Here is an 18,096-nt window from a genome sequence, read left to right on the forward strand (position 1 = left end):
TAGTGCCATCTAGTGGTGATGTTGTAAATTGCAACCAACTGAATATTCCTCCAAGGGCTGAGTAATAATGTCAAAACGTCTCCCGTCAATCGATGCCCGCAATTGATCCTTTTTGCACCCAGAGCTAGAAAATATGACTATTTATATGGACTTGCTCACAGCCTCATGCAAGCGTTCTTTAATTTAATGCATCATGTGATTGGTCCACTGCCACAGCAGTTACGACCCGTCTGTGGTGGTGAAGTTGTGGTGAATCTGAGTTAGCGTGTTTAGCAGTTCAGCAGCTAAGATGCCTCCTAAACGCTCTAAAGTGAGTCTACACTACACACTGTTACACACCATAAAAGACAGGAACCTACATGTGTTAATGGGAATCTGATGAAGGATCACTTTAAGGGTGCTTGGATTGATCTTAATGGGACAATAACTTAAATTGACCTCATCTCTTTTGACTGTTCCTTCCTTCCTTCCTCCCTCTTTCTTTAATTTTTTTTTCTTTAGTTCTTCCCCTTCTTTTTTTTCTTCTCAGAGCTCATCTGAGATACAAGTTTAAGGCATATATACATAAAACAACAAATATATATATATATATATATATATATATATATATATATATTTTGCCATCGACCTCTGTCTCATAACTGTCAAACCATTGCTCGTCTGAGGAACAGTTGTTATTCTGACAGAGGATGGAGGTGACAGTAATGGTCTGGTGAGGTATAGGAAATGTTTTTACTTTAAAGCTTCTTAAAGGGCAAGTTCACCATTTTCAGATCTGTCCATAAAGCAGCAGCTCTGTAATCATTCCTCCTGTTCATACTGACTGCTTTAAATTAGCTTTCAGTGTAAAGTGATGGAGGACTAAATCATTATAAAAGAAGACAATCAGCTTCTATTGAGCTTCATCAGTGTGAGTTAGTCATATCAAGTGATATCTGACACATTTCCAGTGTGTTTATCATCATATCTCCTCTTAGTGTTTCCTGTTTCTCTGTGGTGGAAGTATAGTAACAAAAAGACTTTGCTACTAAAAACACTGTAACGTTGAAACATAGAAGATGAAGATTTGACTCATTTGGACTCTGAAGCTTCATATTAGCTTCACATCAACTTTTAAATCCATGTTTCCACAGAAGGAGGACTGTGGATTTAGTCCTCCATCACTTCCATTGTAAACATGATGAAGGATCTAATGGTCAGTATGAACAGGAGGAATCATTACACACACATAAACTAGTTTCAGTGTTTAGTTTGCCTCCTGACTGAACAGAGACTTGAACAATCCTCTGGTATGTTAGTGGCTCGTTGGTCTAGGGGTATGATTCTCGCTTAGGGTGCGAGAGGTCCGGGGTTCAAATCTCAGATGAGCCCTTACTTTGGTTACAAGACATCTCAGAGAAATATACAATTGCCTTAAATCTTAAAATAAGTGCAATATGAAGGATCTAATGGTCAGTATGAACAGGAGGAATCATTACAGACATATAAACAGGTTTAAAATAAAGGTTTGTTGACTATGGAGCAGATACTATGAGTGTGCTCTTGCTGTGTAGTTTATTTCTTCACTGTATAAAAGCAGGACAGATGTTTTCTATGTACTAGTAGTAAAATGTACATATGGAGATTACACTTGAACTCAACACTAATTCCCCTTTAAGGACAAGTGAATGTCATGTTATTGTATTTAAAACAGAAGAGGAGGAACAGAAACATAGTGGAATCCCCCTTTAATCTGTAGTAGTAGTAGTAGTAGTCACATGAGGAGACAAATCCTGAGAAGCAGCAGCTGACAGGTTTCATGCTGCTGGATGATTTAAAGCTAAACTCACCAAGCATCAGACTGGAGACGCCCGCTGTGACCCCTGGATTAAGGATTACACACACACACACACACACACACACACACACACACATACACAGGGGGAGAGAAACATGGGATTATGCTTTTGTTTCGTCATGTCCATCGCTGGCAGTGCAGGACTGAAGCCAAACCTGCAGATAAATGATACTATTATGTTACACAGGCAGAGTTTACTACAGCCGGTCTGCAGCTTCACAGCACTGTTTAAAGTGGAGGGAGGGAGGAAGGACAGAAGGAAGGAAAGAAGGAAGGATGAAAGGATGGACAGAAGGGAGGAAGGAAGGAAGGAGAGAAGGAAGGAAGGAGAGAAGGAAGGAAGGAAGGACAGATGGAGGGAACATTTACCCTAACAGATGAAAACATTGGTTAGAAAATTAGAAAAGTCATCAAATGTAATAAGTTACGTTACTTTGATGAAGTGATTGAATTAGTTAAATGACTTATTACATTTTAAATAGAGTAACTAGTAATCTGTAATCTATTACATTTCTAAAACAATCCTGATTAGAACATTCATATAAATACATCACACTGAGCTGTAAATTCATCTTTGATTGGTATTTCAGTGCACATCAAAGTTTTAGCTTGTGTTTCTCACCTTTATATATATGTATTTAATGCTAATGTAGCTGCTACCTTTATGTATTTAATGCTAATGTTTCTCACCTTTATATATATATATATGTATTTAATGCTAATGTAGCTGCTAGCTTTATATATTTGTATTTAATGCTAATGTAGCTGCTAGCTTTATATATTTGTATTTAATGCTAATGTTGCTGCTACCTTTATATATATGTATTTAATGCTAATGTAGCGGCTACCTTTATATATATGTATTTAATGCTAATGTAGCTGCTAGCTTTATATATTTATTTAATGCTAATGTAGCTGCTAGCCTCCAGCAGAGAGCCTGGTTACCTCACAACTCCTCTGACTTCACACCCACAGCTATCTCACAGCTTCCTCTGGAGACACAAGAGGCTTTATACGACTTTTACACATGTAACACCTGGAAACACACTTAGACGTGATGGGACATAAAAGGAGGTCCACTTCATAGGGACATATGATGCTTTTTAAGTCATAAATATTTAGTGTTACAATATTGGATTTTCATATTCAATAGCAGTAAAACGACAAGCTTCAGGCTGCTTTGAACGTTCAGTTTCCAACTTTTTTTTCTACTTTCAGCCTGAGTTGATGTCAGCTGGTGATGGATTTCTTTATATGGTCAGTTCACTGCTCTGCTCCACTAACATTTTGGTGTTTTTCCATTATTTTCGAGGGTAGTAGTAGTAATAAGTAGTTTACCTGTTGTAGGTGTGATGGTCGTCTGCAGCTCTTCATCAAACATCATCATCGCTGTGTTTCTGTTTCTGCATGTACTCATTCTCCAAAAGCTCCAAATATCTACAAATGTTGTTTTGTCGACGGCTAACGAAGCAAGAAACATTTTTCATTTCCTGTAAACTCTTCACATTTAAACACCTCCTGTTTTTTAGTCATTTAAAAGCTTTTTGGGTAGACAGGAAACAAGAGGCAGAGAGAGGGGGGAATGACATGCAGGATAAGACCGCTCAGTGCAGGATTCGAACCTGCAGCGAGGACTATAGCCTCTACACATGGGGCGGATGCTCTACCCACTGAGTTATGCTCAACCCCATTTAAAAGCTTTTAATGTGTAGAAGTAAAGCAGGAAATGTGAGGTTTGCATCAGTTCCTTTCCTTTTCTTTCCTTCCTACCCTCCTTTCCTTCTTACCTTTCATCTTTTTAATAACCCCTGTAGTCCTTGAATGAAGAAGAGTTTGAGACTCCTGCTTTCACTTTTATTCTCTGGCTTTTAATCAGGCGGGGAGTTCTGGTCCTCTGAAATGAGGCCAACGCGGCAGTAACTTAGAACTGCATTCTAGCAAAAGGCCACCAGGGGGCGACCGTCTCTATACAAGTCAATGGAGAATTCACCAACTTCTCACTTGATTTCTAACCTCAGTTTTCAAAATGTGTTTATGGTCTCAATCGCTAGTTTAAAGCCTTCTTCAATGCAGTATGATGTTCATTTGTGAAGTTTTGGCCTCCCTGATTTTATATTTGACGATAAAGCAGGGTATGCATTAGGGCGTGGCTACATCCTGATTGACAGGTTGATTGCCCAATGTCCTCGAGATCCAGGCCTCTCAACCATAGCAACCTCCCCGCTCTGCCCATGACTCCACCCATGGCCCACTCTCATGCCTATATAAGTAGAATCCGTGGTTTTATTTTTCCCAGCATGCACCTGAAATTTTCAAGATGGCGCTACCCAGATTCAAAACTATTGGCTTCCGAGTCTATGGTTTTAACCCTTAAACAGGCTGGAGTGGAAAATAAAATCCTAGTTATAAAAAACAATTGAATGCTTTATTTGATGAAAGAAATGATACATTCTTGCATTCTTGGTGTTTATTTTTGTAACCCTTTTAAAAACAGCAATATATGTATTCAGTAACATACATGTTAAATACTCCTACACACTGGATATACATGACAGCTGTTCTGGTTGTTGGAGAAGCTCGACGGTGCGACACAATCAGTAAAACTGTGTGTCCCAGTAGTTTAAACTGGTTAACATGCAGGCGATTCTCTGTCTCTCTCTCTCCCCTCTCTCATTTCCTGTCATCTCTCATCTGTTGCTTTCCAACTAAGGCATTAAAAGAGAGAGAGAGAGAGAGAGAGAGAGACGGAGAGAGAGAGAGAGAGAGAGAGAGAGAGAGAGAGAGAGAGAGAGAGAGAGAGAGAGAGAGAGAGAGAGAGAGAGAGAGAGAGGGGAGAGACAGAGAGAGAGAGAGAGAGAGAGAGAGAGAGGGAGAGAGGGAGAGACAGAGAGAGGGACAGGGAGAGAGAGAGAGGGAGAGAGAGAGAGAGAGAGACAGAGAGAGAGATAGTGGCATTTGCTTAATTCACAAGTCTGAATACTAAGCAGGCAGGAAGCTGATATGTAAACAACTGATTAAGGGCACATCTTCATCTATTCATGGCTGATTGAGGAAGTGGACACACGCCTATTGAGCCATGCATACAGTACAAATACTCCTTTTTAAATTAGACAGAAACAACATGCATGTTTCTGTCTTTGTGCCAATCGTCATGAATCTACAGTTTTATGGGTCAATAATTGTTGGCAAGATGAGCAAATCACAAATATGTTTTAAAAAATAGCTTAAAAGCAGCATCAGGTTTGTTAAAATGTATCATTGAAATGACAGGTGTAACCACAGTAGAATGATAGATATTACATATTTTATCACCTACAGTGTATTTAAGTGGACTTATACTAATAATGAATGTAAATGTTTCCTGATCTCCATGGTAACCCAGATGAAATGTAATATTTAGAACAATAGTATTCCATTAGCTTTATTTAATATAAAAGTTATAATGTAAGATCATGCCAAACTAGTTGATATGCTGTTTTATTGACTATTTACTGTTTTTAAGCAACGTTCAATTATTTGGTACAAAGTTTTTATGGTTACACCACTTAGACATTTTTGCCATAATCCTCTAATATATTCTCTCTAAATGGATTAAATGCAGAAATTTGATGCTGGGTCCACAAAAAAAGAATGTGTGCAAGTTATTCATACGTTTATTTTCACATTTTAACTTTTAAATTTAAACTAAACCACACGGAGACAAACAAACACCAGGTTTTGAAGAATGCATGTAATATCTCTGTTTCTGCTGCATTCATTTTGATCCTGAGTGCAATAATGTGTTAGGAGTGCGATGCTAAAGTGGTGGAGTAATTTGATTTAAGATAATTTCACAAATCTAGCTTTAATGTGAACCAATAAACACCACAAATCAAAGAGAAGTGCTTTCCTCCAATAGAACTGGTAGAAAATGTGTTTTCCTCTCTTATAATCAGCTGTGTTCAAATATCAACAGTCAAGTCACTTTAAGTCACATTTTTATGATATATATATAAATATTCAGAAATGAAGGAATCCTGCAGGAAGAGCAACAGGCTGATGTGATGTGAGCAGAAAAAAAAGCAATAAAATACTGAATATTTAAGGTCATTCAGCAGCATGTTAATATTTCAGTGTGGAGCAGATCCTGACTGCATGCTGACAAGTTATCATTTAAATTATGTTGAAATTTGACATTTGAAGGAACCAGAGATGAATAACAAACTTTAAAAAAAATCTACATGTCAAATCAAAAAGTTACTTGGTTATGTTCGTTTTAAATAACATGTTTTTATGACTTTTCTACAATTGAAGAATAGAAGATTTTTATACACAAACACACACACATGCAGCTGAGTTATCACAAAAACAACAACTCTAAAACTCAATGTACCTGCAAATCTAATCTTTCGATGTCATAAAAAGAACATTTGCAGCGGAGAAGTTTGAAATGTTTTAATTATAAAAAAACAGATTTATATTCTGTCAGCTGTTGTTGGTGGTTGTCTCTTAACCTTCCGTCAAATTCCAGTCTGTTTTGACTGTTCCCTCTGTCCTTCTTTCCATCTGTCCTTTCCTTCCTCCCTCGTCATATTTTCTAGCTCTGGGTGTGAAAAGGATCGATTGCAGGTATCGATTGATGGGAGATGTTTCGTTACTACTTGGTGTCGATTTATTTCAGTCATTATTGTAATGGTATCGAATACCGATACACAGTCCTAGGAGGAATATTCAGTTGGTTGCAATCTGCAGCCTCACCACTAGATGGCACTAAACTCCACACACTGCGCCTTTAAGACAAAAACTTTTCAAATACTTTTTTATCAATCCCCAAACCTCCAAAACTCTCCTTAAAGGATAATTACCGTTTTTTACAACCTGGACCTTATTTCTAGCATAAAATACGTTCATTTACTCACCCAGACAACTTTGGTGTCATTTGGAGTGGTTTGGACGGAATTAGCTCCAGTGCAGTGCTGCGTAAATCCATCTGAAATGACATCATCCAGATCAGAGGTTAGCAGGTCAACCTACAGACCCCGGATGTTGATAACCTGCCACCACGGGCTCGGAGGGGAACAGCACTAACGTATCATAACTAAATATTGGTGAAATGAACTAGTTTCACGGCAGATAATGTGTTATATAGAGGCTGTGCTTCGGTGCCCCGTGTACTCGCATTATACGGATATACGCAGCACAACACCGGAGAACGACTCCAAATGACACCAAAGTTGTCTGGGTGAGTAAATGATCATATTTATGCTAGAAATAAGGTCCAGGTTGTAAAAAAAACGGTAATTATCCTTTAACCCCAATGTTAACCCAAAGTATCACCCAAAAAACATTTGCATTAAATTAAAGAACGCTTGCATTGATTGGCTGTGAGCAAGTTCATACAATTAGTCATATTTTGTAGCTCTGGGTGCAAAAAAGGATCGATTGCAGGTATCGATCCCTTGGTATTGTAAAATTATTACTTGATTACTGTAATGGGAATTCTTATTATTCATCTTCTCTGATACAAATGAGCAACTATGCCATATGATTAGGTGTTTATATGTGTCACAATCTGCTGACCATGACACCACTTATGTTACATGAAATGCTGATTGAGTGAACATCATTGAACATTGAGTGAACATCATGTATGTTATAATCTACTGACTAACCATTGTCCTGATAGTACACACATTATGACATGACTATTGTGCTTACATTGTTCTGATGATAGATCAAGGTCATCCTTTCTGTGATAATGTATTGTATATAATCTGACTGTTTCCTCTGCTCCAAGGCTCGCTGTGCCATCTCACGCTTGAAAAAGCAAGGGGTCCGTCTGCAGACGACTGAATAAACTAGAGAAAGACAAGGAACGACTATGTGCTTCTTGATAAATAATATTGCCAGAACATTACTTAACTTCAGTAACCTTTAAAGTAAGTGACTGAGAACAGAAGTCATCAAACAGCCAACTGGGACTTTACTGAAGATGCAGCAAACACAGCAGACACCAACAACAAATATTGAAGAACAGCGACAAAACAGCAAAAACAGCCCCGACCGTAACACCCCTTCAGACTCTTTATACTACTGTTGGCGTGTGGTCGTCATTTATTATTGTCAACCTGACCCGGCGTGTTCCAGCTAAGATTCGGTTTCCTGGAAATCAAAACAACTTTGTTGTGAGTGTTGGTAAAAACAACTCCTTAAAAGGCTTGTTACGACATCCTCAACTGGTACAACTGTTGACCTTTCGTCTCTCTTGTTGTTTTACTATGATGCACACATATCTGCCTCTACACTATCGATTTATTTCAGTCGATATCTTTAAGACAATGATCTCCAACCCTGCTTCTGTGGAGCTTCTGTCCTGCATATTTTAGGTATCTTCCCACTTTAACACACCTGATTCTAACAATTATCACAAGCTTCAGCTGCTTGATGACGAGTTAATTATAAGAATCAGGTGTGTTAGAGTAAGTAAATACCTAAAACAAGCAGCAGGGTTGGAGATCACTGCCTTTAAAGGTATCGAGTACTGATAACCAGCTCTACTCATATTCTGTAGTTGCTTAAAATTGTATTTAACCCTCCTGTTGTCCTCGAGTCAAGGAAGGAAGGAAGGAAGGGAGGAAGGAAGGGAGGGAGGGAGGAAGGGAGGAAGGGAGGGAGGAAGGAAGGAAGGAAGGAAGGAAGGAAGGAAGGAAGGAAGGGAGGAAGGAAGGGAGGGAGGGAGGGAGGGAGGGAGGAAAGGAAAGAAGGAAGGGAGGAAGGACAGAGGCAAGAAGGTAGGAAGGTAGGAGGGAGGAAAAGAGAAGGAAGGAACATATGGAAACATTAAAACATACAATTACCCTCTCCACACACACACACACACACACACACTCTAATAATAAAAACAAAGTACAGAAAAATAGAAAGACATAAATAAAATGCTAGAATAGAGCATTAAATATAAGATTGCAGCATAAAATAATGATTAGCTTTAAAATCATTAAAAAGACATAGAGTGCAAATGAAAGATTAAAATGTAAAGTGTTTTAAAAGACACATCCAGTCTATTGCACATGTTGCTCTTATTGCATATGTTACATGAGGTAGATGTTGGATACTGTTGGGTATACCAGGTGCTGAGGGTTAGGGTGAGGGTGGGAGTGGGTTGTTCAGGAGCCTTCAGGAATAAAAAGTGTTTCTGAGCCGGTTTGTGCAGCTCTTCAGGACTCTGTATCTTCTATCAGAGGGCAGAAGTTTGAAGAGGCCTTGGCCGAGGTGAGATGGGTCAGACTGGATCTTCTTTGCCCTTTTGAGCCCCTGAGAGTCTGCAATGTCCTCCAGGGAGGGCAGGGGGCAGCCAATGATTTTTTGTGCCAACTTAATGACCCTCTGCATGGCTTTTCTGTGTTTGGCTGTGCAGCTGGTATACCACACCGTGATGCAATACGCCTGCACGCTTTCTATCGTGGAGCGATAGAAGGTCTGCAGTAGCTTTGCCTCCAGGTGGCATTTTTTCAATAGTCTTAAAAAGTGAAATCTCTGCAGGTGGACAGAAACACGATGAACTAATGATGATCAGTAACTGCTGGATGTGGAAATATATAACATGAATATCAACTTAAATGAGATGATATGTACCTGCAGGTTTACACATCTTGCATTCAGAGGGTTTGTTCCCCTTGTTCCTGTTTACTTCATAAATGTTTACACTGATTAAAACATTAACATCTCAAGAAACATAAACTGTGACTGATGGGAAAAAAAACATCGCTAGCTTGAGTTCATCCTCTTTTTTTTTTTGGCTTTCATTCCCTTCACTTCTCTTCTTCTATCAGCCTCTCATGTTTACTGTGAATAAAAAGCACAAAATACTAATATATATATATATATATATATATATATATATATATATATATAATATTTTTTTTGAGCTGTCACTTTTAAACCTCAGAGCTATAAGTGGCCGCCTTAAGACTTTTTATTTTCATCCTGCAGCTCTGACTCAGACCTGAACAGACCGCTGCAGTGCCAAGGCCAATTCACTGAAGTGACTCACGCCTAAAATTAGGACTCAATGGAAAAATAACAACAATAATAATAATAACAGTAATAAAAACAATAATAATAACATAGAGTAAACTGGATTTTTACGAGAGACGTTGTTGAGGATGTTGGGAACATCTGCAGCCAAGAATTCTCAGAGTCGTAAAAATTGAAGCACTTGCACAGAAGCGCAGGATGTATATCATCCTCATCAAACTATGAGAGGAGGAGGAGGAGGAGGTGGGAGGGGAGGAGGTGGGAGGGGGTGTCCTCTGTCATCAGCATCGTCAACCAATGGAGAAACCAGCGCACGAGACACTTTAACCATCTCTCCGGTGCAGAGCGGACCAGAGCGCAGCGTACTCCTCCATCCATCCATCCATCCCTCTCTCTCTCTCAGCACCAACATCTGTGAGTTTCCTCTGGACTCCTTTTCTCCTCCAGCTTCACCCTGAGGACTGCGGGATGCTTTGAGCTGCAGCGGGGGAAACCTACTGCATGGATATCCGGCAGGGAGATGCGGCGGCTTCTGCGTCTTGAAGGGAATTTAAAGCTCAAAAGTGAGTAGAGTCAACCCGCAATATTAATTATTATCAGCGCGTGAGTGTCTGACTTCTGGAGAATGGCACACTGGATGAGTTAACCTCTTTTATTAATATCGGGAAACTGTTTTTTTATTTTTTTTTATTGTTGAATCTGGAAGCTGGATGTGCGCTAAAGTGAAACATCCCAAATGATCCACAAATCTCTGCAAAACACAGAAACACAGCGACTCCGACAATAGCTGTATAATTAATACATTTTGACAAAGGCTGTCCTGTAAGACGCACACAGTCGTTTTCCTTTCTGGGCACAGTTGAACCAATTTTTCTTCCGTTTTTCCATGGATGTGCATCCCGAGGATTATTGGCTGGATATGCGGGAGGTTTCTGCTTGACTGCGCGCTGTAGATGGATATACAGAGAAAGAAAGAAAGAAAAAAAAGCTTGAGGACATTACATCTGAAACTGAGCGGACACATAAATAATGACAGAGTAGAGACTATAGCTGCGCTTTTGTCAGTATTTATTCAACATTGGCATCTGACAAACTGAATTTTATTAAACATTTATACAAGAAATCCACTGATAATACCACCTTAAAGTCCAAATATTTAGCTTTTACAAGTAGTAACATGTAAAGGGGGTTTATAACACACTATAATGTGGTTATTTAAGGACATTTTTAAGTGTTTATAATGTAATAGTATAGTCTTACAGCATATATTACAACTATATTGGCATTCATTATTTTATAGATGCACATAAACACATTAATAAACATTTACACGCGCTTTAAACTGCATTATAGTGTGTTATAAACCGTGCATTCATGTGTTTTTCTATGCTGTTTATAAATAATAAAGAGAGGAATTTAAGATAAAGTGTTTCCAGGAACATTTGCTGTGCTCTCCTTTCAGCGCTGTGAAGCTCTCATGACCATTTTTGGATTTTTCTGATAGTTATTATAAGTGGGAGGTTTCAGTGTTTCAGTTTGGGCGCATCTCTGAGAAATGAAAGAGAGAAGTGACACACAGGGTGAAGATAACTCCGCTTTTTTTAACCCTTTTAAAACCGCCGCTTGTGTGTGTGTGTGTGTGTGTGTGTGTGTGTTTAAATCTAAATGTGAGCACATGTGAAGGAGGATGTCCAGGAACCTTAAAGTAGGATTAAAACCACTGCGAGCTCCAGCTGGGTTTTGTTTACTACTACAGCTGTCCTAGTAGATTATGACGTCACCTCTCCTCCCGCTGGAGAGAGTAGTATCCATCCATCCATCCACCCCTCATCCATCCATCCATCCATCCGTCATGTGCCGGGTCCGCCCTCTGTTTACTCCAGCTGCTGCTCGCGCTGTGACTCACGTGATGTCACATCTTTGATATGATGTGGTGGACAGTGCAGGAACATGTGATGATAATAATAATGCTTTTTATTTAAAGGCGCCTTTCGAAAAACTCATGGACAGCTTACAAGACAAAAAAAAGTCAAACATAATGAAATCAGCAAACATTGGAAACGAATTAGTGCAGTAGTAGTAGTAATAGATAAACACGGATGTGAGTCAGTGTGAGATTGAATATGCCATATGAGAGGGGGAAATAATAGATTCATTTTCTGAGTCACCAGATTAAATGATTTGGTCACGGATTAAATGATTTGTAGGATAATGAGTCTATTTACTGCAGCAGGTGGAGTTTTTTTTAAAGGATCAGTCTGACCATTTTCTACATTTTTCTTCTTAATGTTTGGATCCAAACCAACAATGAACTGAGCTACTACCAAGTAATGTTTGTGTATATATCTTATTCTTCTGTTGTTGTCCAAAAACTATTAACAACACGTCATTGACCCTCCTGTTGTCCTCGAGTCAAGGAAGGAAGGGAAGAAGAAGAAGAAGGAGGGAGGAAGGGAGAGAGAAGGAAGGGAGGAGAGAAGGAGGGAGAGAAGAAAGAAAGAGGAAGGAAGGAAGGAAGGAAGGAGGGAAGGAGAAAGGAAAAGAGGAAGGAAGGAAAGAAGGACAGAGAAAAGAAGGAAGGGGAAGGAAAGAAAGAGAGAAGGAGGGAGGGAGGGAGGAAAGAGAGAGGAAGGAATGAAAGAGAGAAGGAGGAAGGAAGGAAGGAAGGAAGGAAGGAAGGAAGGAAGGAAGGACGGACGGACGGACGACAGGAAGGTTAAACCACACCGCTGCACTGGGTGACATGTTCCTTCATTATGAGGTTGGCCATGTTAGTTGGTTTAGAGTAATACTAAGAAGAAATGCAGTATCAGTAGTACTACAGAGTAATAATACTAATAAGAGATGCAGTAGTTTGCAGTACAAATACTATAGAGTAATACTATGGGGTTTCCATGTGTCCTTGGGCAAGACAGTTAACCCCAAATTGCTCCTGTTGCCGGGCCAACGGTGTGTGAATGAGACTGAATGGTTAGCTTCCCTCTAATGAGAAGGTTGGCACCATGCGTATTGAATCAGTGTATGAATGTGTGTGAATGGGTGATTGAGATGTGATGTAAAAGAACTATATACTGTAAGTCCAGTCTATTTACCATTTAATAAGAGATGTAGTCATTTAATTATAGATTTTTTTTTATTTATTAAGAGATATAGTAGATTACAGTATACAAATACTATCAGGGGTTCTCAACCTTTTGCAAGCTGGGCCCCCCCAAAGCTGGTTCATTGCAGTTGGGGCCCCCCCTCCTCCCGGTGTCACCCTCCCTCGCGGCCCCAACCCCACTACACCACCTTGCATAGATAGATAGATAGATAAAATAATAGATTTGTTATTTTTAGGCCCACACTATTATTATTATTATTATTATTATTATTATTATTATTATAATAATTATTATTATTATTATAATCATCAGGTAGGCCTATCATCATTACTAGGCTATTGTTATAACTGGCAGTAGCACCAGACTTCTAATGTGAGCTTGCAGGCATTATTATTATTATTATTATTATTATTATTATTATTATTATTATTATTATTATTATTATTATTATTATTATTATTATTATTATTATGAGTAGTGATATCCCTATTATCATTACTAGGCTAGCTATATAATTATAGTTACATGCTTTGCTGTTATTATTATCATTATTATTATTATTATTATTAGTAGTAGTAGTAGTAGTAGTAGTAGTAGTAGTAGTAGTATTATTATTATTATTATTGTTATTAGCTATCATAGGCCTATTATCATTACTAGGCTATTGTTATAACCGGGAGGTAGGCGATGTTAATGTGAGACCTGAGCCTGCTTTGCCTTGCAAAGATCCTCAATTCTTGGTGCAATGTCTGATAAACATAGCCTCAAATCATCCTCAATTTGTGCACGATTCCGGTATTTCGTTTTGAGTGCAGTCATTTTCGAGAAGCCTGCCTCACACAAATATGTCGACGCGAAAGGGAGGAGAATCTTCAATGCGACGTCACAGAGTTGAGGGTATTCCTGCATCAATGCTGCCCAGAATGACGAAAGAGGGCAGGAGGTGAAACGTTCCTTCAGCCTACTGTCACTCTTCAGCTCAATAAGCTGTTCCTGCATGTCAATTGACAGCTCGTTTGCTGTGCACACAAATGGATCTCGAACCCACGCGAAAGAGCGATAATCCTCTTTGAAATACGTCGCAAATTGTTGTCTCATTGCAGACAGGTGCTCAGACGCTGACTGAAATAAAGAGGTGAAATCGTGTGACGTGCCTGCATCAGTGATAGTAGTGAAAGATTGTAGTAGTCCAACCACTTGCATTTTCGACATGGGGATTTTCGCGATTTGTTTTTAATGATTTTTTTTTTTATTTTTATGATTTTTCCCTCCATCCTGTTGCCTACTCCCGCCCGCTCGCGCCCCCCCCCCCCGGAGAGTGTTCGCGCCCCCCCGGGGGGGCGCGCCCCACCGGTTGAGAAACACTATAGAGTAATGCTAATAAGAGATGCAGTAGTTTGCAGTATCAGTTGTACTATAGAGTAATACTAGTAATAGATGCAGTATCAGTTGTACTATAGAGTAATACTAGTAATAGATCCAGTATCAGTAGTACTATAGAGCAGTATCAGTAGTACTATAGAGTAATACTAATAAGAGATGCAGTATCAGTAGTACTATAGAGTAATACTAGTAATAGATGCAGTATCAGTAGTACTATAGAGTAATACTAGTAATAGATGCAGTATCAGTAGTACTATAGAGTAATACTAGTAATAGATGCAGTATCAGTAGTACTATAGAGTAATACTAGTAATAGATGCAGTATCAGTAGTACTATAGAGTAATACTAGTAATAGATGCAGTATCAGTAGTACTATAGAGTAATACTAGTAATAGCTGCAGTAGTTCAGGAAGAATGAGATCAATCAGGCTTGATCAATATGATGAGTGTGACTGTTTATTGTGAAGAGACTTACATTCCTGCACATGCTCAGTAGCGTCTTCCCTTACACAGAACTACTCTCCAGAGACTGAAAACACGATTGTTGTTATTAGTATTTGGACTAAACATAACATGACTAAAGTGTTCATAATGAAGGAACATGTCACCCAGAGCAGCAGTCCAATAACAGAGATCATGTTTTCAGTCTCTGGAGAGTAGTTTTGTATAAGGGAAGACACCACTGAGCATGCACAGGAACGTGATTCTTCTTTCTACTACTATAATTACTACAAGAACTGAAGTAGAGAGTGAAGTGGCGTCTGCCTGATACGGACATGATGAAGGAACATTAATCATCCATGTCTGTTCAGTAGTTTCTGGATGACAACACAGGTCTAAAGCACAGAGGAATAAGATATAGATAATTAGTTTATTTTGACAAGTCTCAACAATGCAAGATCTGGCTGCTCACTATATTATCATCCTGTGATACATTTTAGTACCTGAAGTATTTACCCTACTATATTCTTAATGTTAATATAAACAGAAACCTGGACAATTTAAAGATAAGAAGTTATATTATTAATATTAGTTTATTTAACCCTCCTGTTGTCCTCGAGTCAAGGAAGGAAGGGAGGAGAAGGAAGGAAGGAAGGGAGGAAGGGAGGAAGGAAGGAAGGAAGGAGGGGAGGAAGGCGGGAGGAAAGAAGGAAGGAAGGAAGGAAGGAAGGAAGGAAGGAACAGTCAAAACAGACAGGGTCAATTTGACCCGGGAGGATGACACGAAGGTTAAAAAACAACTTCAAAACAAAATAATAAGATTGTTAGAAAAAAAATGGTGAAAATGTGTCACTACTCCTTGTCCTAATCAAACAATAAAACACAAAAAATTTAATTTATGAGCAGAAATCTGAGTAAATCTTTTTCTTTTTGTGTTGATTAAACATTATACTTAATGTTGTTTAACAAAGCAACATGAACTCTACCAGATAATCTAGCAATCATACAGGTTTGAGTTCTGGTCATCAATTTAGTTTTATTTCTAAGTCAAGTTTTGAACGTCGAACGGCATCAAATTAGCATCAGTCGCTGTTGCCATGGAGAAGAAGCCAATTAGAGGCAAGAACACGATGGCTTTGTTCCTAAAATCATCCGAAACTTATCCTCTAAATTGTGTTTGCAGTTTTCTGAGGAGCCAAATATTTAGCTTCTGCTTGTCTTTAATAGTGAACACAACAGAATTTGATGCTTTGTGATTTCATGTTTCTTGCCCAAATGCATCTTGGGAGTTGTAGTTGACTTGTCCCATTAAGTTTTTATGTCCACAGGCTTTTATCAAGTTCACGTTTCCCTGCACAGAACCAGATATTTAATCTCCCAGTTTTAATCTTATGTACTGACGAGTTTCTGTCCATGTGACCCTGAAAGGTTTTTTGTAGGATTACTTTTCTTTTACCCTTTATTTAAATCGCTTGCTTCTTATAGCTGAGTCACTGTATTTCTAATGATTCAACCTCTGTGTTTGTATTTCAGGTTATAATGTGAATGTGCAGCATCCGTTAATCCAATGATTGAGACCAGCACGCCGACCATGATGGACAGCACTGAGCCGGCACATTGCACCGTGTGCTGCTGCACGCTGGTCAACAAAATCCTGATGGTGCTCTTTATGGTGCTGCTGATCTTCGCCATCTTGTTTGGGAACTTGGTGACTCTGGCGGTGGTGCTTGGGACCAAACACTTCCACACGTCGCAGGGGTACCTGAAGGCATCACTCGCCGTGGCCGATCTGGCTGTGGGGATATTCGTGGTGCCGCTGTCAGTCTACGCCGAGGTCTATCTCATGGTGACCGACTCTGCTCCAGAGTGGACTTCATACAACTCTCAGTCGGTGAGTTTCCACCCGTGCAACGTCATCGGTCCCATCTTCGCCGGGTGCACTTTAGTCTCCATTACCACCATCTTCCTGCTGACGATCGAGCGCAGCATCGCCGTGTTGAGGCCGCTGCATAAAGACGCAGTGATTACACGTAAAAGGACAACGATCCTCATCATCCTTTCCTGGGTGGGGAGTTTCTTCCTGGCGGTGTCTCCGATGGTTTTCAGCAGTGAGATCGCTCTGGAGTACAACTCCTGCAGCCGGATGTGTAATTACGCTTTGGGGACCATCGGCGAGTTCCCGAGCCAGGCGTGGAACATCCTCCTCCTCTTCCCGGCTTTTGACTTCACCCTCCTCGGTGGCACTGTGGTTATTAACATGATTTCTCTGTCCAGCATCAGGCAGCACTCGAAGCGCAGGAAACACCTGGCAGAGACCGAAAGCCAAAGCAAAACCAAGCCTACGTTCTCCGACATCAAGGCAGCCAAAACCATCGGGACGCTGACGGTGGCCTTCACCGCGTCGTTTACGCCCATCGCCGTCTTTGTGGTGGGGAACGTTTTGGGGAATGTGTGGTGCAACTTTTCCTTTTTCGCCTTCTGGATTTTGGCCACCAACAGTTGCTGGAATGTGATTATATACAGCGTGTGGGATCAGAAGTTCAGGCTCTGCGCACACAAGCTCCTGATGCCTTTCCAGAGAAGAGACACAACCAAAACCTAAAAGAAAAACCACCTCAGGGACCAAAGACTGCAGACAAACCTGAGCTTCATTTTAGACGTTTGTTTGTCGCACAGACTCTTTGTCCACATTGTGAGTCTCGTTAAGAGGCGCGTCTGCATGTCTTGTGGATTGCTGTTGTGAAAGTAAAACATTTTTCTATATTGTTAACAAGCATGGAAAGTTTTCAGATCACAAAGTGTTGGATATTTAATGTCCCTGGTTGTGGGGATATTTGTCTTGTTCTGTGTAATGTTACGATTACCGAGGCCTGTTTCAGTCTGTGGAATGATTGTGATATACACTGATTAAAACGTGATACAAATAAAATCTGTTTTCTGATTCAACAGCAGATGTTGCATATGTAAAGATGTATCTGGATGCGGGTCAGTGATAAATAAGTGTTGGCAGGATGAGCAATTTATAAATATGTTAAAAATAGCATCAGCATCAGATTTGTTAAAATGTACATTTAGTATTTTTGTTGGTTTTATATCATTTGAAATGACATTTTTACCATTTTTACCAAAAGTAAGACTGAATGCTCCTGAAAATGTCAAATGGTGTAACCACAAAATAATGATAAATATTACATATTTTATCACCTACAGTGTATTTAAGTGGACTTATACTAATAATGAATGTAAATGTTTCCTGATCTCCATGATTCTCCAGATGAAATGTAATATTTAGAACAATAGTATTCCATTAGCTT

The 18,096-nt window shown here is 39.5% G+C and overlaps 1 protein-coding gene across 1 annotated transcript; it reads left to right on the forward strand.

Annotated features, from left to right (window-relative positions):
- The first annotated feature begins 16,321 nt into the window (after nt 1–16,321).
- LOC128366721 (trace amine-associated receptor 6) lies at nt 16,322–17,384 on the forward strand. The gene has a single exon (XM_053327480.1). It carries the CDS (start codon nt 16,350–16,352, stop codon nt 17,382–17,384), a length of 1,035 nt encoding a protein of 344 aa, XP_053183455.1. The 5' UTR covers nt 16,322–16,349.
- The last annotated feature ends 712 nt before the right edge of the window (nt 17,385–18,096 follow it).

Source organism: Scomber japonicus, chromosome 10, assembly GCF_027409825.1.
Source record: "Scomber japonicus isolate fScoJap1 chromosome 10, fScoJap1.pri, whole genome shotgun sequence".
Classification (NCBI taxonomy): Eukaryota; Metazoa; Chordata; class Actinopteri; order Scombriformes; family Scombridae; genus Scomber; species Scomber japonicus.